Genomic DNA, 23,500 nt, shown 5'->3' on the forward strand with positions numbered 1-23,500 from the left:
ACGCAACTCAGTGAAGAGCATTCAACTGAGTGTTTTGTAATACACTCATGCATGAAAAAGGAAATTGTTCTGTACTATCAACCCTAACAATGCTCAGGGTGTAATGTCTACGGATATTTGTGCATTACATTTACAGCTTTCCCACCCCCTCCCTGTTTCTCATAGGATCATAGAATCATAGAATGGTTTGGGTTGGAAGGGACCTTTAAAGGCCATCTCGTCCACCCCCCTGCAATGAGCGGGAAAGTCTTCAACTAGATCAGGTTGCTCAGAGCCCCATCCAACCTGACCTTGAATATTTGCAGGGATGGGGCATATACCACCTCTCCCGGCAACCTGTTGCGGTGTTTCACCACCCTTATAAACAATTTATTCATTGTATCTAGTCTGAATCTATGGTCCTTTAGTTTAAGACCATTACCCCTTGTCCTTTCGCTATAGCCTCTGTTAAAAAGCCTGTCCCCATCTTGCTAATAAGCCCCCATTAACAATTGAAAGGCAGCAGTAAGGTCTCCCTGGAGCCTTCTCTTGTCCAGGCTGAACAATTCCAACTCTCTCAGACTTTCCTCACAGGAGAGATGTTCTAATGCTCTGGTCATCTTTGTGGCTCTTCTCTGGACCTCCTCCAACAAGTCCATGTCTTTCTTGTACTGTTTTTCTGCCTGCACTACGTCAAGACACAGTGCTCTGAACACATCTGTAACTGTGAGTGTGACCATGAGAGGATCCAATGAAGTTCTGGCTAGTCAGCAAATCAGGCTAAAGATTAATAGGCAACACCAAACACTATGGATTGTGAGATCTCAGCACCCTAAGCTCATAATGTCAGACACTGCTCATGAGAAATCTTGCAATGTAGAACAGAATGAATGTTCTTTAAAATGCTGAGGGAAGGTGCTCAGGGAATTGGCAACTCTTATAAATGCTACTGGTCTTCAAACTGGTCTAATTTTGCAGCTCTCATTCTGTTCAGCCTATCTTTTCAAACCTCCCTTTATTTTCTTGGTATTGCAATTCAGGAATAGAGTGAAGCTAGTCACAACAAGCCCTCTGCAAACACTTTGAAAACAGATTTCAACCTGACCTTTTCATGTTACCACCAGTAAGCTGAAGGATCACTGCATGGCCCTGGATCCACACATTTCCCAGTTTTCCTTTCTTTTCCTTCTGTGCATTTGTCTTCATGGTGCTTTGTATGCCCCATGGGGCTACTTCCATCCTATCCACACAGCTCTTCTCCTACCTGCACTTCTCCTCACCACTTCTCCTCTCCTGCCAAGCCTCTCCCTTCAATGACCAGCACTGCTCAGGAATGAGACACTTTATGCTTCTGCTGGTTTCAGTCTGCTAAATGTGGACCCCAGCCTTCAAGACAAGAGTAGCTCAATGTCTGTGTCATCCCTTGAGAGGGCTTTCTCCACATGCTTAAGCATTTGCAGGATTTGGATCTTTGATTCTCAGACCCTTGAGTCAGAGAATGCATCATTCTCTTCGCACGATCAACAGCACTTAAGGCAATTACACTCAGAAAATAATACTCAATATGCATATGCCTACATAAAAGCAGCATGACACTGACATTTCAAATGCAGAATTAAACTGATTTGGCCTTTATTTTCTAAGAGTACTTAAGACATTTGAAACAATACAGCATCAGGCTAGCAAAAGATTTCAGTGATGGGAACTGGAAATGATTTGCAAGTTAGGGGTCTCTTGGCAGTATAAGCAAAACTCCCCTGATTTCAGTGGGAATGGAGCAAGGCCATTAAACAACATTAAAAAGCCCATTCCAGGCAAACAGTATCTGTAGACCTTTGGGGTGGGGTTGTCTTGTGTAAGAATGTAAAAAATATAATTGATCTGATGAAAATAATCCAGCAATTTGAGTTAAGCATCCAACAGTAGGTGAAACACTTCCGGAGAAGTTACACTTGCTCTGTATTCAGCGAAGACATTTTCAAACCATCACATGCGAAAATACGAACTAATTATAATCTTTGCATCAAAGAGGAAAACTGCCCAATCTCTGTCCTTTTGTTTCAGCTAATCTACGTTCACCGCACTCTTCATGCAAATGAGCACATTTGTTGCAAATGGAGTAAAATTACTTTGCTAATCATCTAGTATTTTATCATCAGAATTTCAGGCTTTAAATAGCTGGTTTGTGCTATACCTGTCTGCTAGCCATGGTATAGCACATGGTATACTTTTGGGTCTGCAAAATTCACCCTAGAGCAAGTGAGCAGGCTCTACACAAGAGTTTTCTGGGGGCTACAGAAGGAAAGACTGAGCTTTCTTTAACTGTGTGTCTCTGCTGATCTGCAAGCTTGGAGAGTGCTGGTTGTCCCTTCCAGTGGCAGACAGCCCCAGGCTTGTCCCTAGCACCCCTTTGTGAAGAGGAAAAGGCTTTCACCCCCAACTCACAGTCCAAGTCCCAGGCAGGCTGTTTGGCACTTCTGGCTCCCTTTCCATGGAGGTAAGAGTCCAGTGCAGACAGTGTCACAGGCACTGACAGATGCAGCAATGTGGAGAACAATGGAAAGGGTATCTCCTTTTTACCCTGCACTTGTACTCAGGACCCAGAACAGGCAACAGCTGTCCAGACTACCACAAGGCTGCTAAGGCAGACGTACAGCTGTTGGCCATGGTCTGAGCTAAGAAGCCTACATCAAAAGCACAGTAAAATTCTGCTTTTGAGGCACGTCTGCCAGGAGAGTCCAGCTGCTACTCTCTCTCTGGACCGAGAAGGAACTTGTAGGAGCTTCTTCAGTATAATTTAAAGCAAGTGGTATGAGGACTAGGGGAACTAGCAAAGCCTGGTTTCAGCATCCATCCTTTGCCCAAAGCATACCCATATAGACTTGTCAGCTGCTTTTATGTGGGCTGGACACTAGCTAAAGTCCTGACTCCCCAGTCTTTAGCAGGCGGCATGATCTGAGAAACTCATCCATGACACATTGCTGATGCTTAGCAGAGAGATGCAGGAACTCAGGTTATTCTAAGACCTCTGCTTTGCTCCAGGTTTGGTTGAAACAGGTCAGCGGTATGAATAAGGGCACACACGTTTTGTTTCCTTATGTCCCTTTTCTCCCCCACCAGCAAAGCTTTCCCTGAGTAGGATATTGGGATGAAAGCATACTAGAAGTTAGCTTTTGTGAGCTTATGTGTAGGTGAACTACGGCTCCCAGTCAGACAATTGTCTTGATTTTGTGGTGTTTTTTTCTTCCCCTGGGGTTTTCATAAAATGGCTTCATTTTGGCTCGTTCGGAGATACTGCATGCATTAAAAGGGCAGATGGAATTTAGAGCACTCTTCCCTGGCCCTGCCCACCCTGCAGAAGCTACCCCACAACAGGAAAATTCCTCCCAGTTGCCTCCAGTAACCCTCATTTTGTTTTGCTCCTGTACCACCCACACCATACCTTCCCTGAAGTGTTCTTCCCATACCACCTGGGGATCAGCTCAGCTCTCTACTGAAAGCCTGAGGAAGGAGCCCCAAGTGCCCTTACAGGACCTCCCCAGAATGCCTTCTGTGCACCCAGACCTGGAGAGCGTGGAGCTCCCAACCACTCCACAGGGACCTGCTTCTGGAGACCAAATACATGAGTGAGAGGAGAGTGGTTCTCCACATATTAACCTTTAACATGCTTCGTACATCAGGCTGTGCTTTGTAAACCACAGCAGTGTCCCATGCTGCTGCTCACCAAAGGATTTATCACACGCAGGCATCTCAGTGCAAGTGCCTGCATGAAGTGCTGTGCTGTGGTCTCCTTGGTGGTACACGCGTGTTTGTCTCCTGTGGCGTACCTCCACCGGCTAGCCCAGCAAATTTACAGAAAAGCAGGAGGGAAGCCTAGGATTTCCGTGCTATGGCATACTGCCTGGCATGATTAAACAGGCAACGTTGGACACTTTCTGCCAACACCCACAGCAGAAAGGAGGTGTTCACATCCCCACAAACATGCCGCTGGCAGAGCTGCAGACAACAAAAACCCAGTCGTAACTGCATTTCCAGATGTGGCAGTCCTCTCTAATGTGCCTGTCTTTTCTAAACAGCTGTGTCCTGTGTCCCAGTTGTCAAGGGGAGGACCAAGGACTTTCCTCCATTGACAAGGTACCTTCAGCATGGCTTTTGTGGAGGAACTAGACCTTCAGTGCCCCTGCCAAAAGTCCTGAGCAGTGATGTGCAGGGAGCATGCATGTGCAGCCAAAATGCAGGAGGCTGCTCACCCACTCCTAAGCTGTTGCTGTGGGCTGTTGACTCCAGCCAAGTCAGCTGCACCAGTCATGTTAGTCTCTTGTTAAGCATTTCTTCAGAGCAAAAAGCCACCCACAATACACGCAAGTGTTGCCCAAAAACTTTCATTCTGTCCCCATGCATTGCATTTCTCATCAGTCAAGCACCTCTGCGAGTCTACAGCTGACTGTAGGGGGTACTACATACAGGGGCTGAGGCGGAATTGGGGCCAGTGGACCTGTTTGTAAGATGTTGATACCCATGGCCCTTGGCATGATTCAGCTGCACATTTTCTTTAATTTGATCTTGTGCCCAGCCACCCCAAAGAATCTGCAGACTGACACTGCTTATCAACTGCTGTACACAAACAGTGACAAACTAATGCCAAACCTGCAAGCCTGAACAGCTGCAGACACTATACCGCTCTCCAACGGCATCTCTGGGACAACAGATTCAGGGGTTTCAGGGTACCACCCCATAAAAACAGCTTTTGCAGCTCAGCAAAAGCTTGGGACCAGGTAGGGCTATTCTGACCCACTGGGAAGTCCTACAGCCTCCAAAGACAGCACTCTTCGAGCAGCTTTCATTTTTTCATTCATTCAGTTCAAGTCATCTTATCTTTCATCAGATACAACCAACTCTTGGGGTAAAAGCTGCAGGGGCTTCTGAGTGTCTTGGACCTCATGTCTTTCTGCCTGTGACCAATACAGCAACCACACAGCCCTGCAATACTGGTTGCACACTTGCTGGGTGAGCTGGGCTCATGTTGTGCATCACCAGTGGTCTCTGCAACAAATATCACCAAATACAACACACTGCAGTGGTAAAATCAGAGCCATAAAGATGGAATAGGTGGTTAAGTTTTTTTACCATGTCCAGTCCATCTTGAGACTAAGCATTACTCTGAAGCCCTTCTTGGTGGCTATCACTCTCATTCCCAAGATGACAATGTCGTGCAAAAAGAGTGTGCTTTTTGCTATGGATTGGCCTGGAGCTACACCTTAAGCTATCACACTGAAAATGTGTCCTCAACACCCTGCCAGTGGGGAGGACAATGGTGTTACACTGAGTGGCGGAGACAGCTGCTGGAGGAACAGAGCTTCCTGAACCTAGGCAATTAAAGACTATTCATGGTTAACACAAAGGTCTGGAGAGGGTCAGATGAACAAGGACATGCTGAGGACCTCTACTAACATAATCACTTAATCAGTAATTGATAGTAATTCATGTAGATAATAACCTAATCACTCACTAAGCAGACAATTGTCCCTGGTGTGAAGCCCACCAGTATCAGTCAACTAAAGAAACACCTCTTTGGGAAGACCTTGCAGACTGAAGGAACTTACTGCCTGAAGGAGGGAAGAGGACCTGGGGATTCTGTAAAACCTGGGGAACATTTTTAAAGGGATTGATGGAACATATAAGACATTATGTAATGCTTAGGGAAAGGACCAAAGGAGGGGAAAAACAAGGATCAGAATGGCTTGGGGAGGAACAAACATGGGAAAGCAGATGAAAAAGTGGATAAAAAAGGCTGGGTGAGTATAAATACATTGCTAGTCAGTGTATTTCTCTGACGGAGCCCTTCATCACTGTTGTGTGCCCCATCCTCTCACTAAATCCTACTTCTTTGTGAGTGGTCTCTACTCTTGGCACGTGTGAACACAAATGAACTTCAAGCTACACTCACCAGTAACACAAGAGGACTGGATGCCAGCAATGGGATCATGGCTGCAAACCTCTGGGGTTCCCCTGTCTGGGTGCCAGCAGCAGGGGAGGCCACTGGGATCTGGGCCAGGTGTTGGATATTGTGCAAACGTCTGTGTGTGTGTGTGTGCGTGTGTGTCTGTCTGTGTCTGCGTGCGTGTATGTGCGTGAGTGAGCGAGCCAGTGAATACCGATCAGCTAGGGAACAGGATCGGGCTTTCAGCCCTGCTTATGGTCCCCCTTGCTGCCCACTGGGGTTCCAGAGCTGTTCCCCAGCCCATGCACCCCGTCCTGCACCACTTCCAGGCTCCTCCCAGCCACGGCAGAGGTTGGCGTTTGCTTGGGCTGTACTTCAGGTTCCCAGCAGCCCATTTCTCCAGCCTGCCAAGGTCTCTCCAAAGGGTGGTTCTTCCCTCCAGCATATACACTGCTCCCCCAATTCGGTACCACCTCCAGACTTGCTCTGGTCTTGCCATCTCCTCATCCAGCTCAAGAAAAATCTTAAATTGCCTTGCCTAGCGTTACCCCACAGCAACACTACTCTCACCAGTCAACCTCGGGGCCTCAGACCCCTAAAGCCAACCCTCAGAGCCCAGCGAGAGTCCAGTCCACCTTCAAGCCCACTGACACCTAGCTCACCGTGTGAGCACCAAGTACAACATGCTGAAGGGCTTCCTAAAGTCAAGTTGTCCAACATGTAGTGCTCTTCCCTTCTCCACAGACTCTGTCATCTCTTCAGAGAGGTAATCAGGCACTAATGAGCCAGGCACAAGTTTCCCGTAAAGAAGAGCTTAGTCACTTGCCCTCCACCCAGTTCTTCGGCAATAGTCTCCATCTCCATCGCCTGCCTGGGGACTGAGGAGAGGCAATGGCCAGTCATACCTCAGACCCTCCTTACCGTTCTGGAAGATGGTGCAATGCTAGCCTCACAAACACCCCTCGACCACAGCCTTTCACAAAGTGGGCAGCCTACAAGAAGATGAGCCAGCTCCCTCTCCTGCTCCACTGATCAGTAGGACCACAGTTTCCTTCCCCTCCCTGAGCCGCTGAAGCACTCAGGGAAGCCTCAGTTTTTCATAGGAAGCCCTTCACAGAGACTTGCATGGGTGGCATCTCCTCCTATGACTGCATAGTCATGGCCTTTACAGACATCATCACCCAGGAGCAGTGGCTTAGCACAAATTCATCATCAAGCAAAGGCTGGGGAGCATGGTGTGGATGTTCTGCTGGCTTGTGTAGAGCCAAGAAGTATCTGAAATATTAATAGATTTATCTATTTTTCATTAAACCTGAATTGATTTACAAGAGTCTCTTCTTAGCTCAAGGCATCCATCTTTAGGACCATACTGGACATATGTTACAAACTTTGAGCAGCAGTGGGCCACACTGACCAACAATGATCTACTGAAATCTCACAGAGGAAGCTATAGAACACTGTAACTGGCTGAACCTGGCTCTGATCAGCAGCGAAGATGTGGAGTGGGAAAATTTATCCAAACAGAGAAGTACACAACATGCCTCCTCAGAACGTATTTAAGGAGAAGTCTGTGCCTGTGCATAGTGTCCCCCCAAGGAAGCTGCAGCCCAGGCTGATACCACACCACAGCAGGGACCACAGAGGACTTGGACAGAGGAAACCAGTACGCTCAGAATGGCAGAAACGATCTCACGTACCATTCCTGCTTCCCACATCACTCGCCTCCTTGTCTGAGGGTCTGGGACACACTGAACATGACAAGGGGAGCTGGGATGAAGAGGGAAGTAGAACAGCTAACTAGGGAGATGAGAATTTTCGTTCAGGCATTTGCTTTCACTGTACGTTCAGATCAATTGCCAAAACTTTGTGTCAATTTAAAATAAAATGATTTTTACATAATTCCCCAGTTCCAAGTCTGTTTGCTTGCCGCAAGAACCAAATCATTTCTTCACGTCTGCAGCTTTACATTGCCATAGCCCCAAAGCTGATGAAGTATATAGTAAAAAAAAGTGACAGTATTTCATTTGTCTATACCCAAAGAGAAAGTGTGAAAAAGAATAAAAATAGCAATTCTGAAGTTGAAAGCACCATGTTTTCTTGAGGTATCTCCCAAACTCATGGGTTAACTTGAGACAGAGATGCAGTCTTAAGTTCATCCTTCCTTCTTCCTTTCCTCGTCTTGAAGACCCAAATAACTGATTTTTTCCAAGCTGTTTATTTTCTCCTGGATTTAACCTGGACATCTTTCAACTTCAGAAGAGAAAGGGGACACTGATTATTTAACTAAAAAGTAATCTGAAGACATGCAATCTTAATACACACAAAATAGTTTAAATTCCACTATTTCATAAAATGTCTGAGTTACACTAGAAGCAAGAAATATCTGAAGGAAGGAATAAAAGATCTTGTGAATGTCACCCAACATGGTTTTAGGGTTCTGTACCCCAGAAGCAACCTCCCCTCCACCTACAGAGGATTGCTTAGGAATTAACCAAGTAAGCAATCAGAGACGATGTCAGTAATCCCCACACAGTTGCTAGCCAACAGGTAACAAGAATAATACTGATAATTATGGAAATTGTAAACGTGTACAACACTGACAAACACCAACTGTTTTAAATATTCCATAATTTGCAGTGAAAAATAATTTATTAAAAATATTTAATTTTCAAACTTCCAACAGGTCACAGTGAATTACATTAAAATCTACTAGTCTCTTCTCCAGGTGAACTGCAATACATGGCCAGAGTACTGAAAACTGTATTGTTTTACAGTTGAAAAATATGTAAATATTGGTGATCAAGGTGGCCTATCATTAATGTATAAAAACTAAAGGCCTACTCTGAGATTTGCTCTATCTGAAACATGAGAAGAAAAGTTTATCAGTGATCCTAACAAATGTGCTGTCAGCTACACAGGGCTTAAAATATTTTTAATTGCAGATTTATAACAAAAGTTAGAGTTCCCTGCATGCTTCTCTTCTGCTTCACCTCTAATACGTTTAGACTAAATCCTATTGGCTGCTAATGTGGAAAAAACATGAGGCAAAAAAACCCACATAAAGAATACCGCCCACATAAAGAATACTGATACTCAGGACAGTCATCGATGTGTACCTTCTTGACAGAAGCAAGGAAAACAACATTGTTAGGAATTAATTATAGCACATTCGAGCGAGGAGGCTAGACAGGTCACTAGGGAGAAGGTGATACAAACACACCCTTTATTCTGCTGGTAACTCAGCCCATTAAACTATTTTCCTGTTCATGGCTTACAATTCTCTATCCTAGTGTAGAAAACACGATCAAATGTCCAGCACAGCTGCCACCAACCTGATTTAACATTTATATGTTAATAAAAAGAAACACAACATTCTAGCAGTGAATGGACTCCACAGAAGATTCATTACTTTGTTAGCCCATTAGCGTTTCTTACCCAGTGCCTGAAGTGCAGATCAAAATCCATTACACATAATGATTGCACTCACCTTACAAAGAAAATACTGCCTTTAAATAGAATTTAATTCCTATGCAAAACAAACAAAAACATCTTTTACCTGGGATATTTGTATAATAATTCAATAATCTAATAATAATTTCAATGCACACACTAGAAACAAAACAACAAAAAAAATAACCAACTACCAAGGCTAATTAATGTAACATCCTGTGAACAGCACCAAGAAATCCTGTATATTTTTAGAATTCTGTAGTTTAAGAAGGTATAAAAATTGTATGTGCAAAAGATTTCTTCAGTGCCCATGAGGCACTGGTCTGTATTTATATTAGGATGTACATTTTAAAATTCAAATCATGTAATATTACCATTCTGTTATTTGGAGACTGCTATAATGACAGCTATAGAACAAAAGTTATTCATGAAAAAACAGTTTATTTCAGTTCAACATTTTTAAATCAGACTCAGTTTTAAAACTAGACAGGCCCTTCAAAGCCTGGTCTTGACTAAAATAAACAAAGTTACTTTTCAAATTCTGCACAACAATTTAAAGCCGTTGTTTTCCTTCTTCCACTCCAGTGACACACTGGACATTGCAATGCAGAACTGCGTACCACAGTTATTTTCAAACTTTCTGAGAGTGCTTCTGATCCATGGCCATGAAGAACAGGCAGACAGCAGCTGTGATGAACACATGCACTCCCTCATAAAGTAGTTTTGGTGAGAAGACACTCCATATGAACAGGTGGTAACGCAGACCTGTTACCAAAACAATGTAGATGGCAACTGGAACTGAACGGAGTACAGCGTAGCAGAAACAGCCATGGCCCACCGCCGCTGAGTTCCTGGTAACAAAAACAGAGGAGTTCGTTCTCAGGCAAATTTAGTAAAGACATCCGAGTTCCTCTGCTCTGTAGCATTATTTCACAACACAAAGAATACTCACAGATCTCCACTTTATGTTAGAAAACTGATTACTGATGCAACGATGTAACTAATAAAGCTTGTCCTTATCACCTCTATATATCCTATAACATGTACGCATGTTAAGCATAAGCATAGCAACTGTCACCGCAATAAAAGCGCCCAGTAGTTCTCCTCACACTTAGAAGGTTCTGTGCTTTAACACACTTTTTTCTAATTGTTAAAGTCTCCATTAAGCAGTTTCAAGATAGCTTCGTCTCATGGTGGCCTTCCAGTGCCTTTCCACAGAATCTGCATGATAAGAGGCAGAGAAGAAAGACTTCAGTACTCTTCACAAGGCTGCCTAACCAGTGGATGATCACATGGAGCCTGCTGCCCTTGTAAAGGGCATAAAACCTGCCAGAGTGTGCTGCTGCCCACAGCCAGTAACATTGTACAAAGCAACATAAAAACTATGCTATTAGAAAACTTCACAAAGTTACCTATCAGCATTTTGCAGAGAATACCACATTCTTCGGTTTACATAAGCAACACGTTGCATTCCCTAGCTCAGCTGCACCCACTATATTGCAAGAAATGTCTGCCCCTTATGTAACCTGCGTCACCCAGATCTCCCACATTGAAGTATTCTGGTGGGTGACCGGAGTCAGGTGAAAATGGAAGTGAAAGAGTTTTCTGCACTTCCACTGTTCGCCCTCCCCTGAGGTGCCAACTTGCAGCTATGATGCTGGGTTGGCACATGTCCACTTTGGCCAAACCACTTCTGCAGAGACTAATTCCCACCAAATTCAGATGCTTACCTGTTCAGACAAAAGGAAGGAATAAAGCTATTTCATTAGAACAATAAGCAGAACATTCTCCTCTCTCCATCAAAATATTTTACATCATCAGTTCCCAAAAGAACACACCAGAAAAAAGCTCAAGTATTTACACTGAAGTCCTGATCTGAGAATCTGTTCTGCTCCTCCCTGTTTTTAATTCTGATCTTGTTCCAAGTAATAAAAAAATTAAGATGACTAGCACTTCTGTAAGACGAAAGTTAGTCACGACTAAGCAAGCTACAGAACGCAGTATTTGACATAAACCATTACATTTACAATTCTTTAAATCAAAATAATTAGGATACAGTCCTATTTTCCAGCAAAATTCCAAAGACTGAGCGGAAGCAAGAACAGGTTATGAACGCAGAGTTGAAAAAGCAGCTAAGAACAGCAGGTGTGAATGACTGCAAAATACACATTCAGTTCACAGAAGACTATTTCCCTTGCTGCTTGACCAAGGAAACTGAGACTTGGCAGTGAGCTAGGCAGCTCCCTGCTTCTGCATAACTATCTTACCCTTCAGTGAGCTTGTGTAAATACCAGCTTTATGTTTAATAACTGATTTTGTTGACAAGGATTAAAACAAACTGCAGTTCACTCAGTCTTAGCTGTTTTCGTGCTGATATGAGTACAAATAGTGTTTATAGTAGTTAGATGATACAACTGAATAAACAGAGGAAATGGTTTTTGAGTCAGATAGGCAAACAGGCAATTTTTAAACCATTTTCCAGAGTAAAAAAATGCACTTGATAGACGAGCTAGACAAAGGCTATCAGTGGTTGTGGCTATCACATTTGTGAATCTCAATGATGGGATGTTCAAGGGAATCCTAAAAGAAAGGAGTGAGAGTGCTCATGGACTTACACATCCAGGTCTTTCAAGAACTCTGCATTTTAAATTTAAATTTCAGTTCATAACTTTTTCCCTAGTTTGTGCTCACCTAACAACATATTTAGTACCCTATCATGAGAAAGCTCCTAACTGTAAATCAATGGTGTTAAAAATGTAAAAAAAGGCTACTTTTTCAATTATGAAGAAACTGGCTGGAAGATTATTTTGAATTGAATCTCTGTGTTCACTTATTTGCCTCAAAAATTAGGTAGACTTAATATTTTAGCGGAATGAGAGCACATAGTAATCTTTACTAGAAACATTTGAACCCTGCATTTTCACATTATGATTACTAGCAAAGAATCCTTAAGCCAATAAGTAAATGGTACAATTCCTTTTGTATTCTGCTACAGTAAAAATAACAAACTGTCTTCTCCTTATATAATACCTTTACTTCCAAATGGTCTTGGCACTGGCTTCATCTCTCAACAAAATACAGACACCTACCTGTGAAGGGAGGGAAATCTTGGACAGTTTCACAGTATAATGCAGCAGTGCAATTTAGAGAAGCACACTGTATCTACAAAGTTGAACTGTTAGTGGGTTCAACAGCAGAATAATTTGGTTTATTCTGAACGTGGTATAGGAGGTCCCGTGCATGTTGTTGCGGAAACAGAACTGGAATGACTGAGCAGAAGCAGTCAGACCTACTCAGCTATTCTGATGCCAGGACAATGAATGATTTAGTTATTTGAGCACAGCACCATTCCTTCTTCTGGCTTCTGCCAGGCACCCAATTTGCTGAATAGCTAAGAATAATGATTTTGTGTGCTCCTTCTGCTCATTATACACACACACAGAGACCACAGGGTACAGGGCTTCACCAGGCCGTAAGGCTGCTGCTGTTAATGTGATCAAGTCAATCCATGTAGCTCAGCTGGTACCCGAGTTATTCCAGAAGTCACCAGGGTAGCACAGAAAGCTGGCTGTGGCATGCCACTCATGTATTCTACTGCTTATGAGCTGGATCCGCCAGTAATGAATAACCTTGCAACCTCTCAGTGCTGTTTCAGTGAAAACAACAGATTACAGGACACACCTAAAGCATCAACCTGTAACTATTTCATACTGAACTGTCTCTGCAGCAGTTAATGCCTTTTCTTATTTAAAGGAGAAAAGCATAGAGGGATGTAAACTACCTCCATGTTCTGACAGAATCAGCCTAATATTAAGGCCTATGCACAATGCAGGAGCAAACCAGTAAGTACCCAGCCTCTAATATTAAGCTCATTTAGCAAGTTAGCTTCTGTGGACCTGAGAGAAATCCGAATGCTTTAAAGATGACAAAGCATATCCAAACTTCATGCGAGATTGATGCTGAAGATTGCTAGATCCAGAAAAAAAAATGTCTTCAGAGACTTCTGAAGCAAAGAACACTATAGATTCACATCACTGAACACACCATATTTTGATTGCAAACGTTAAGTATAGTTGAGAACACATATTGGCTTTCAACAAAAATCTCTTTTAATTGAATGTTTAATATGTAGAAAAATATGGCCATGCATTTGTGCTATTAATAGGTTTTCTCCTTCTCTGGATCTTCTAAATCCTACTTGCCAATGTTTTGTCAACAAATCTTTCACCTCTCAATCCATCTCTAAGGTGTTATGGATAATACAAGGTTTGTAAAATGAAAAAAATTATGATGCCAGAACCACAAAAGAAAAACAACTCTTCTCTTGTGAAACATGTCTTCAGTTACATAGAATAATTGGCAGATGGTGGCACAAGTTTTGTAGTTTAAAAATCAAGCAAAACCCCCTCCACAGATTGCCCTAAAAATGCTTCCACAAGGTATTTTAAAATACACTGTTTTACATTGTTCCAACCCTTGTCGTAACGCACCAAATTAAACAAACATTTTAGAAATATGCAAGCATATGAGTGAGGAATACCCCAGGGCTGTCATTTTTCTGGGATTGGAGAGGAGCGTCATGTCTGGAGGATTTCAGTGTGAAATATTCTGAGTACTTTCAACTTATCCTCCAGCATTTCTGCCCTTCCAGTTCCTCTTTTCTACCTGAACATCAATGCCTAGGTTACCTCTTACTGGAGATACTGAATTTGCATATTTGAAGTACATTTTTTACTCTATTAGCAGCAATTTTCTTTCTAGGCTTTCTGCAGTTTCAGTTTGCAAGATCTCCCTTTTAGTACTCTCTGAAAAATAGCTGGCGCTTTGTTAATCTGCATATATTAATAAAGGGTTGCAGTCAGAAACAAACCCTGTAGCACTCCAAGTGTCTGTCTGTGGCGTCTTGGAATATCTGCAATCTGTTAAGAAATTGCTCTGATCTAAGCAAGCAAATATCAATTAGTTTAGCAGCAAGAACAAATTTGCTACGTCTCTCCCACATGCCCTACTCTCACCTAGTATAATTCTTACAGTGCTATTTTAGATTATTGCACACAACCCTGCATTGTCATGGAAAAACACTATATATTTTTAGTAGACACAAGGGAACCAAGAGTTCTTTGGAAATTTACATTATCAACTCTGGTATGGACTATATAATCAGAAAAGCATTAATTCTATAGAGTCACAATTTTTGACACCAAACCATATCAGTGGACAGAAGTCAAAAAGGGCAGTGTCCAACAAGCTAAAAGGGTTGTCAAGTATATTCTACAGCCATGGAAATGAAGGAACTTGGGGATGACCATTGATATTCCTGTGCATCCTCCTTCTAGTAAGAAAGGTGGAGAAGCTACAACTACCTGAGCAAGGTCAAGTGTCCATGGCAGTAAGTTACAGTAGACTGTAATATATGTGGACTGTAGCACAGGATTCAGCAGGTTCTTACAAAGACTTAGCTATAAAAGGCTATTAAGACCTGAAACTTCAATTCTCTTCACTTCAGCATCAAGACTAGGAAAAATAGGATCATATCAATAGTCTTGTCTGTTTTCACTGCTGGCATAATCAGTTGTGCTGGGAGCTACCTGTCAGAAAGAGTAGTCTCAGTCACCCAGCAAAGGTAATTCTTATCTTTCACATCCACTACTAGCTAACCTGCTTAGAACAGAGCTCTATCTAAAACACAGGGCATATATCAAGTAAGTTTCAGATTTCTTTTTCCCTTCTTCAGTCACGCTTGGCCCCTGAAAGTTTCAGATGAACTCCCTAAACTGGACACCTAACAAAGAGTTATATTAGATTGCAAGCAAGAATGCAGTTATGCTGCCGTTGGGCCAGAAGGTCTGAACAGCCACTCTGGCTACTATCATTATTTAACTGCTAGGGCAAGAAATCAAGTGTATCTTTAATAAAGGTTGCCAAGATTTTTACAAGCCTAACTGGAAAGATGTCCGCTAGATCCAATTCACCCTCTGCATGTGCTCATTTCCCCAAATACTGATCCTGTGGCAATCAACTTACAAAGAACTGGAAACTCTCTGCTTTTCATTTGATCAGTTCTCACCTTCTCTTATAGAAAAAAGAAAACACTTCACAAGCTCAAACACCCTTTCTATTTCAGGACTGCAGACAAAGAACTAGCTAAACCACACTTTAGGCACCATGACCGTGTAGTCTCTAGATTTCTTCACCACAAAACTGATGAGTTCCAGCCATTCTTCAAAGACAAGATTTGCATGCCAAGTGCTCCGCTTGATACGCTTTTCCTCTCTACTTCGGAGGCAGGCCATACTGGTATATACGCAGTGCCTGCTCTTGCCTGTTATCACTGCCTCAGGTTTTCCCATAAGGCTCTGTTCAGGTTAGTCCTTAGCACATGTTACTCTGTTCAGCTCCAAGGAAACCAAAAAAGTTAAACCAGTCTATTCCTGTTGACAGTGGCCCAGGCTTTAAAGCAACAAGATATAACCAAATCACTAAAATTCCTAACGAGCAAAACACAAATCATAAGTGTTCCAAAGCCCAGCATTAGTCAATTCTCTGCAAGTATTCTTCCAAAATCCACTTAGCACTTCTGAAGACTTCTGACAGAAAAAAACCTGAAGCATTTTACGTCAGCATCATACATGAAGGGAATAACAAGGACACTTACAGCTTGATTTTCTGTTAAGGTGCATCTACAGGCTTTTCTGCCCACCTTTGTAAACAAAGAGCTCTTTGTCATCCTTTTAGCTAAAGATGTAAAGAAAAATTGCATCCAACAATTCTGGACAGGCAGGCTCTGAAGAAACTTAAAATAGACTGTTACCATGTTATTTAATTAAATTCAGACTTACCAGTTTAGAATATATCAGTCTAACAGAAGATATGACCAGTGTCACATGGCATTTCTAGAGAGGTGAGGCACAGATTATTTAAGTAATGGGTAGGAAATTATTTAAGTATGGGTAGAAAACTGGCCAACAAGACTAACTCAAGAAGGTGGTGATCAATGTTTTTTACTCAGGCTAGCAGCCTGTCACAAGTAGGGTCCCCCAGGGATTGATACTGAGCCCCAAGCTGTTCAACATCTTCATAAAAGATTTCGATGATAGGAGTGAAGTGAAAGCACCCTCACCAAGTTTGCTGGTGACACTAAACTGGGCGGTGAGGTGGACCATGGAGGGAAAGGCATCTTACAGAGACCCAGACAGGCTGGAAGAGTGGGCTAGCAAGAACCGGATGAAGTCTAACAAAGACAAGCACAAAATTCTGCACCTGGGACAGAATAACCAAAGGCCCCAGTACAGACGAGGATCTGTGTGGCTGGGGAATAGCCTTGCTCAAAGGGACCTCAGGGTGCTGGTGGACAACAAGGTTAACATGAGTCAGCAGAGCATTGCTGCAGCAACAAAGGTAAACTGGGTCCTGGGCAACATCCACAGGGGCATGCATAGCAGAGATAGAGATATGACTGTCGCATGCTACTCAGTGCTTGTCAGGGCACACCTGGAGTACTGTGTTCAGTTCTGGTCCCCAAAATTCAAAAAAGATGCAAACAGACTGGAGAGGATCCAAAGGAGGGCTGGAGATGATCAAAGGGCTGGAGACCCTGCCCTACAAAGCAAGACTGTAGGAATTGGTCTCCTCTCCCAGGGGAACAGAAGGCTCAGGGAGACCTCATCACAGTATTACAGTACTTAGAGGGTGGCTAAAAAGAGCACAGAGGTGTTCTCTTCACCAGTTACCAAATGGAGAAGAAAAGCATCAATGGTACAAGTTGCATCAGGAGAGGTTTCATCTCCGGATAAGAGAAGACTTTTTTACAGTGAGAACAATTAATCACTGAAACAATCTTCCCAGGGACATGGTAGCCTCCCCATCCCTGATGGTTTTTAACATGTGACTGGACAGGATGCTTGATGATCTCATCAAGGCTCCCTTTCCCATGAAAGGTCAGACCAGATGATCTTTCAAGGTCCCTTCCAACCTGGGCTGTTCTATTGTTCTGTGAAGCAATACTCACTCTTCCGCACTGAGGAGAGAATCAGTTCTTCATTGTATTTTTCCATTACAGTAACAATTTTTAAACTTGTGACTTAACTAAATTAACAGCTCTCTCCTCAAATTACTCCTGCCATGCCAATAATGCACATTTGAGAACTTGTGCACTTCAGGAAAATGTGTGAGAAAAGAAGATAGAAAAATCCTGGATAAATGCAGAGGGACAGCATCCCATGTACAGTCCTATCCACAGCTACCAGAACCAGCAGTCAGTTATGCTGGCCACAGAACAGAAAAGGACAGAAAACTAATGGTGGAAAAAACCAAACAACCCTGCAAGTAAGAATAGTAAGACAAATCCATTAACAGCAAAAAGTACAGGTGACATCTAGAAATATTTATACCATAAACAAGTATGTAAGCAGAAGTCTACAAATATGGCCCCCTCTTTCCAGAAGTGTCCCTCTGAATAGCTCTGCTCCTGCAGTGGCTCCAAACCACTGAGAATCCAGCATCATCACGCAGCCCTTACTAAGAGCAGAGAAGAGCTGAAGTTGGTACCGCACTTTAATCTGAAGATTTCTGTTTCAGAATCAAGAGGAAGGAATATCCAAAGTACCAAAGAGAAAGGGAGGAGAATTAGTTCAGTGTGTATACTTCATGCAGTGTATCAGAATATTGCTCCCAGCTTTCTTCACAGCTTTTTCTGGTGCAATGTGCAATGGATTCATGCTCAGAGACTCATTATTCCTTGTGATGCCATGATATGACTTCTGGGATTATGCAGGGATACTCGTACTGAGCCCAAGTATCATACATAATTTTTACTTTGTCAAGTTTATAGGAGCATTGGACTTAAAAATAATTTGCATCAAGTTGTAAAATTCAAACTATATAAAAAAACCCCAAACCACAATACTCAGTGTTAGCATAAAGACTGTAGAGCCCTACAAGCCTTCTCTTGCAAGCAAAATGGATTACAGCAGGATCTGTAAACCCATACCCTAGGATCTCTGCAAAGGATTACACAATGCTAATACCATGAAGCATAAAAGGAACAGTAAACAAAAATGGTTTCACCTTGCCAAGAAATTTAGTGCAAGACCAATTTTATTTCTGAGGAAGATACCTTGGTATACCAGCTGCAGACCCTCTTCCTCACCAGACTCTAGCTGAGGAGAAAGCAGAAAAATCAGCACAGGATTTTTCACGCCATAGTTTTGATGGTACTATAATGCTAATCTTGGCTGTAACACATAAAATGTAAAGCAAACAGACAGGATACATCTTTCAGAAGATTGCAGATGTTACTTTGATGTTACAACTACATCAGAAGATGCAGATGTTACAGTTTGACTGTGTTCAGTGGCCAAGGAACCTAAAAAGACAGCTCCAAGGAAAATGTGGACATCACCTGTCAGACAGAGAAGCAGAGAGAGAAAAGGAGGCAGAAACAATGAGGGTGACAGGAAAAGGGAGAGGGTGGGAGCAAAAAGGTAGAGAAGAGCAGAGACAGCTGAGAGTGCAAGAGGGGGAGGGCAAGGGAGAGAGAGGAAGCAGGGGAAGGGAGAGGGAGAAAATAAGCAAAAGTAAGAGAAGGTGAGTGTGAGTGGGATACAGGGAACAAGCAGGACAAGGGGAGAGAGAGAAGGGCAGAGACAGAAAGAGAGGGAACACAGGAGAAAGGGAGAGATGGAGCAATATGGAGACACAAAGGAAGGGAAAGAGTTCACAGGGAAAGGAAAAGAGAAAAGGCGTGCATGACAGGGAGATACAAAAGGAGAGAAAAACAGCAAGAGAGGAAGGAGGGTAAGAGAAAAAAGGGGAGACAGAGAGACAGAAAGGAAGTCTGAAGAGAGACGCATGAAGGGAGAGATGCACACAGAGGCAGAGAGAGGAGGGACAGGATCGAGGAAAAAAGGGGGGGGGAACTTTACGGAGAAAGACCATGAAAGCAAAGGATAGAAAAGAGGAGAGAGGGATATGGGTATGGACTGAAAAACAAAAGGGGCAAAAGAGTAACGGCAGGAAAAATAGAAGGGGATGGGGGAGAAAGCAAGCAACGGGGAAAGAGACTCAAAGAGGCAGATCAATGGAGAGATAAAGAGAGACTGATGGAAAAGGTGAGGAAAAGGGAAAGGGAGAAAGAGAAGGATGAGAAAGAGAGAAAAGGAGACAGGGAGGAGAGAAAGGGAGAAGACAGAGAAGCGAAACGAAATGGATGTGAAGAGCATGATAAAGGGAAAGAGATCAAGAAAGGGGGTGGAGTAGAGAAAGACAAAAAGGCCAGAGAAAGAGGAACAGAGAAGAGAGTGCATGGGGAAGAGAAAATTGACAAGAGAAAGGCAGAATAGATGGGAAAAGTGAGGGAGAGGGAGAGACAGAAGAGAGAATGAGAGAAGCAAGGAGCTAACTACTAACGGAAGCAAGCTACTAACGGAAAGAAATGGAAAGAGAGGGAACAGGGAAAGGGTGAGAGAGACAAGGAGAGTAAGAAAGGAAAAGAGACAAGGGGAAGAGAGAAAAAACAAGTGGAAAACACACTGGTGAAGAGGAAAAGACAAAGCAGGAAAGAGAATGTGCCTGAAGGAAACTGCATGTGCAAGGGAAGTAAAACAAGGAAAGGGGAGAAGCTGGGCAAGTGAACGGGCTGGAGAAAGAAAGAGCACATGTTGGCATAAGAGAGAGATGAGGTGGAGACAGAGACCAAGAAAGAAGGGAGCACAGAGTAAGAGGAGAGGGGGAAAAAGACAGGAAGGCAGAGAAAGGAAAGGAAGAGAACAAAAAAGCACAGTGGGCATAGTGACATCAGGAGAGCCAAGGGGTGAGCAGAGGTTGGTGAGAGAGATCGGGGACTAAGCTGGAAACAGGAAAAGAAACAGGATTGAGGGAGACTGGAGTAAAACAGAGACAAAGGTGGAGTGAGACAGGAAAGGCAGAGAGAGCAAGCAAGAAAAAAAAAGTGGGCAAAGAGAGCAATGAGAAAGAGAGACTTGGAAAGGAGCATGCGTGATAGACTGAGTGAGAGGCAAAGAGACAGAAATAGAAGCAGGGCAAAGAAAGCCAGAGTGTGATTGAGAGAGAAAAAAGAACAGATAGAGAAGAGTGAGAGGAAAATAAAATGAGTCAGGCAGAAGCCCCGGGGGGGTGGGGGGTGGTGGTGAGGCAAAGGTAAGACAGCAAGCAAGGAGGAAGGAGGGGAAGAGGGAAATAGGCATAGAAGCATAGGCAAAGACTGACAGGGACTGAAGAAAAGAGAAGGACACAGAAGCAAAGAGGCAAAGACAGTGAGCAAAAGGTAAAGAAATCAAAAGTGAAAGAGATGCAGTGGGACAGCTGAGTGAGAAGGGAAAGGAGGGACAACAACAAGGACACAGAGCATGCTAACGAGAGAGGGGAGCAGGCAAGTGAAGAGGAGAGTAAGGAAGCAAAAGGCAGGTGTAAGGACAGCATGGGAGAGCAGAAAAGAGTAAGGGCAAAGAGAACAGGAGAGAAGACAAAGGGAAAGAATGACTTGCAAAGACTGATTAGAAGAGAAAGGGAAAGAAAACAACAGAGGGAAAGACAGCAACAGGTAAAGAGAAGCAGAGGGAGGAAGAGAGAGAGGAGAACACACAGTGAATAGGAAAGAGCAAACGAGACTGAGCACAAGTGAGCAGGAGAGTAGCAGAGAGAACAAGTGTAAGGAAAGGGAAGAGCAAGAGGAACAAAAGGCAACAGAGAGAGGGAGGGAAAGACAACCAGCAGGAGAGCAAGAAGTTTGCACAGTAGTTTCTGGGTTCTCCTTTGGGAGCTTCTGGTGACAGGGTCCAGGAACACTGGGCGAATGCTGGGAAAACTCTGAGAAATTTGAGGGTACATGCTCTTGCAAGATAGGGACAAGGTAAGGAGAGCCACAGGGCTGTGGGCCCCAGGAAGCTATAGCAGTTTCTAATGTGTTCAGTCAGCTGCCCTTGACACACAGTGTCTGAAGCCTTTGTTACAGCTGCTGCCTGGTAAAAAAGGGTCAAGCACCTGTACAGCTTGTAGGCCTACAACATAGTTAAGACAGCAGTTTGTGCAGAAGGGTGCAATGAATGGATCCTCATCTCAATTCAGACTAGTCTAAACATTTTCAGGATGGTAGTGATGTACCAGAGCACATTCTCCAGCAGCTCTTGGAAAGCTGTCCCAGACTGCGTTTTGCATAGCAGATGCAGGCCTCCAAGTCCCCAGCTGCAGGGATTGTGCAAGGGCCTCTCCCTAAGGCTTGCAGAGATGGTCTTCTTTCCTGCAACAGATACGCTGTTGTTGAAGAACTGTGTCACAAAGTGGATGAGTTACGGGAGGAAATGAGCAAGCTTTGCAGCGTCAGAGAGGATGAAAGAGAGACACCCTATAGCTTCAAGGGCCTGGGACCCCAAATGCAGTGCAGGCATAGGAAAAGTCTGTTCATAGCAAAATGGTAAGGGAAAACTCTGTGGAAGGCCAAGGCTGGAAGACAGTGGCTTCTGGCACCAAAAGGAAGGCTCCTGCTCCACCTGAAAGCTTTCAGCTATGAAACAAGTTTGCTGTCTTCAACGCTGAGGAGGATCTGGGTGTGCTTTTGAGACAGCATTTTAGGTAAGGATTAAAAAGCAGACCAGTACAGATGAGATTGTAATGAGTGTCTGCTATAGGCTGCCTAACCAGGAAGAACAAGCAGATGAGATCTTCCACAGACAGCTGTAAGTAGCCTCATGTTTGCAGGTCATGGTCCTCAAGACATACTTCAACCATCCCAACATCTGCTGAGGGACAGCACAGCAGGGCATAAGCAATCCAGGAAGTTCCTGTAAAGCATCAGTGACAACTTCCTGACTGTCCTAGTTTCAGCTGGGATAGGGTTAATTTTCTTCTTAGTAGCTATTACAGTGCTGTTTCTGGCTCTGATGTGAGAACAGTTTTGATAACTGCACTGGTGTTTTTAGCTGTTGCTGGGTGATATTTATACCAAGTCAAGGACTTCTGGGTTTCTTGGGCCCTGCCAGCCAGAGGGCTGGAGGGGCACAGGAGACCGGGAAGGGACACAGCCAGGACAGCTGACCTGAACCAGCCAAAGAGTATTCCATACCATGAGACATTATGTTTGGTATATAAACTTGGAGGGTTACTGGGGGGGATCGCTGCTCAGGGACTGGCTGGGCATGGGTCAGCGGGTGGTGAGCAGTTGTACTGTGCATTGCTTGGTTTCCTTTTCCCTTCCTTTGGATTTTACCCTTTTTCCCCACCTTTCCATCCTAATTGTTGTTATTCTTGATGTTAGTATTATTATTGTTATTACCGTTGTTCTTATATGTTTATTCTGTTTAAATTATTAAATTGTTCTTCTCTCAACCCTCAAGTTTTATTCCTTTCTGATGCTCCTCCCCACCCCTCCAGGTGGGAGGGAGTGAGCAAGTGGCTGCGTGGTGTTTGATTGCCAGCTGGGGTTAAACCATGACACTGACCCAACTGCAGGGAAAGACTTGTTGGTTGTGAAATTCAAAGTCTGCAGTGACCATGAGATGGGGACTCCTGAGAGGAGGGAAGAGGGGGAAAAAAGCAAGATCACAACCTTGACTTCAGGAAAAGATTTTGGCCTCTCCAGGGATCTGCTAGAAAATCCTGTGGGAAAAGACCCTGGAGGGAAGAGGGGCCTGTGAAAACTGGCTGTTATTTGAGGATCACTGCATCCAAGCTCAAAATGTTCATCCCAGTGAGCAGGAATTCAGGCACAAATGCCAAGAGGCCTGCACAGATGAACAAGGAGCTCCTGGAAAAAGTCAAACATGAAAAGGACGCAAACAGAAGGTGGAAGCAGGGACAGGTAACCTGGAAGGAATACAGAGACAGTGTCTGGCCATATAGGGATGTAGTCAGAATCAGCAAGGGTTGTCAAATGCAAGAAGAAGGGCTTCTATACAAGTACATGAATGGGCAGAGGATGACTGAGGAAAATGTGTTCCTGCTGCTGAAGACAGCAGGGGACCTGGTGACACAAAACATAGAAAATGACGAGGTACTAAGTATCTTCTTCACCTCAGTATTTGCTATTAAGACAGTTCTTCAGAAATCTAAGCGCTCACAGACCCAGAGAAAGCAGACAGCAAAGTTGTGAGAGGAAGAGAAGACAGAAAGCAAGTG

The 23,500-nt window shown here is 43.6% G+C and overlaps 1 protein-coding gene across 2 annotated transcripts in view; it reads right to left on the minus strand.

Moving 5' to 3' along the window:
• Window positions 1-8,550: 8,550 nt before the first annotated feature.
• The window catches only part of PIGG (phosphatidylinositol glycan anchor biosynthesis class G), a 93,767-nt gene continuing 78,817 nt past the window's right edge, over window positions 8,551-23,500 (minus strand). For both annotated transcript variants that reach the window (XM_037373324.1, XM_037373325.1), the window contains exon 13: window positions 8,551-10,221. In XM_037373324.1, coding sequence (XP_037229221.1) covers window positions 10,002-10,221 — 220 coding nt within the window. In that variant the 3' untranslated portion in view covers window positions 8,551-10,001. The remainder of the gene's footprint in view (window positions 10,222-23,500) is intronic.

The sequence above is a fragment of the Falco rusticolus genome, chromosome Z (assembly GCF_015220075.1).
Source record: "Falco rusticolus isolate bFalRus1 chromosome Z, bFalRus1.pri, whole genome shotgun sequence".
NCBI lineage: Eukaryota > Metazoa > Chordata > Aves > Falconiformes > Falconidae > Falco > Falco rusticolus.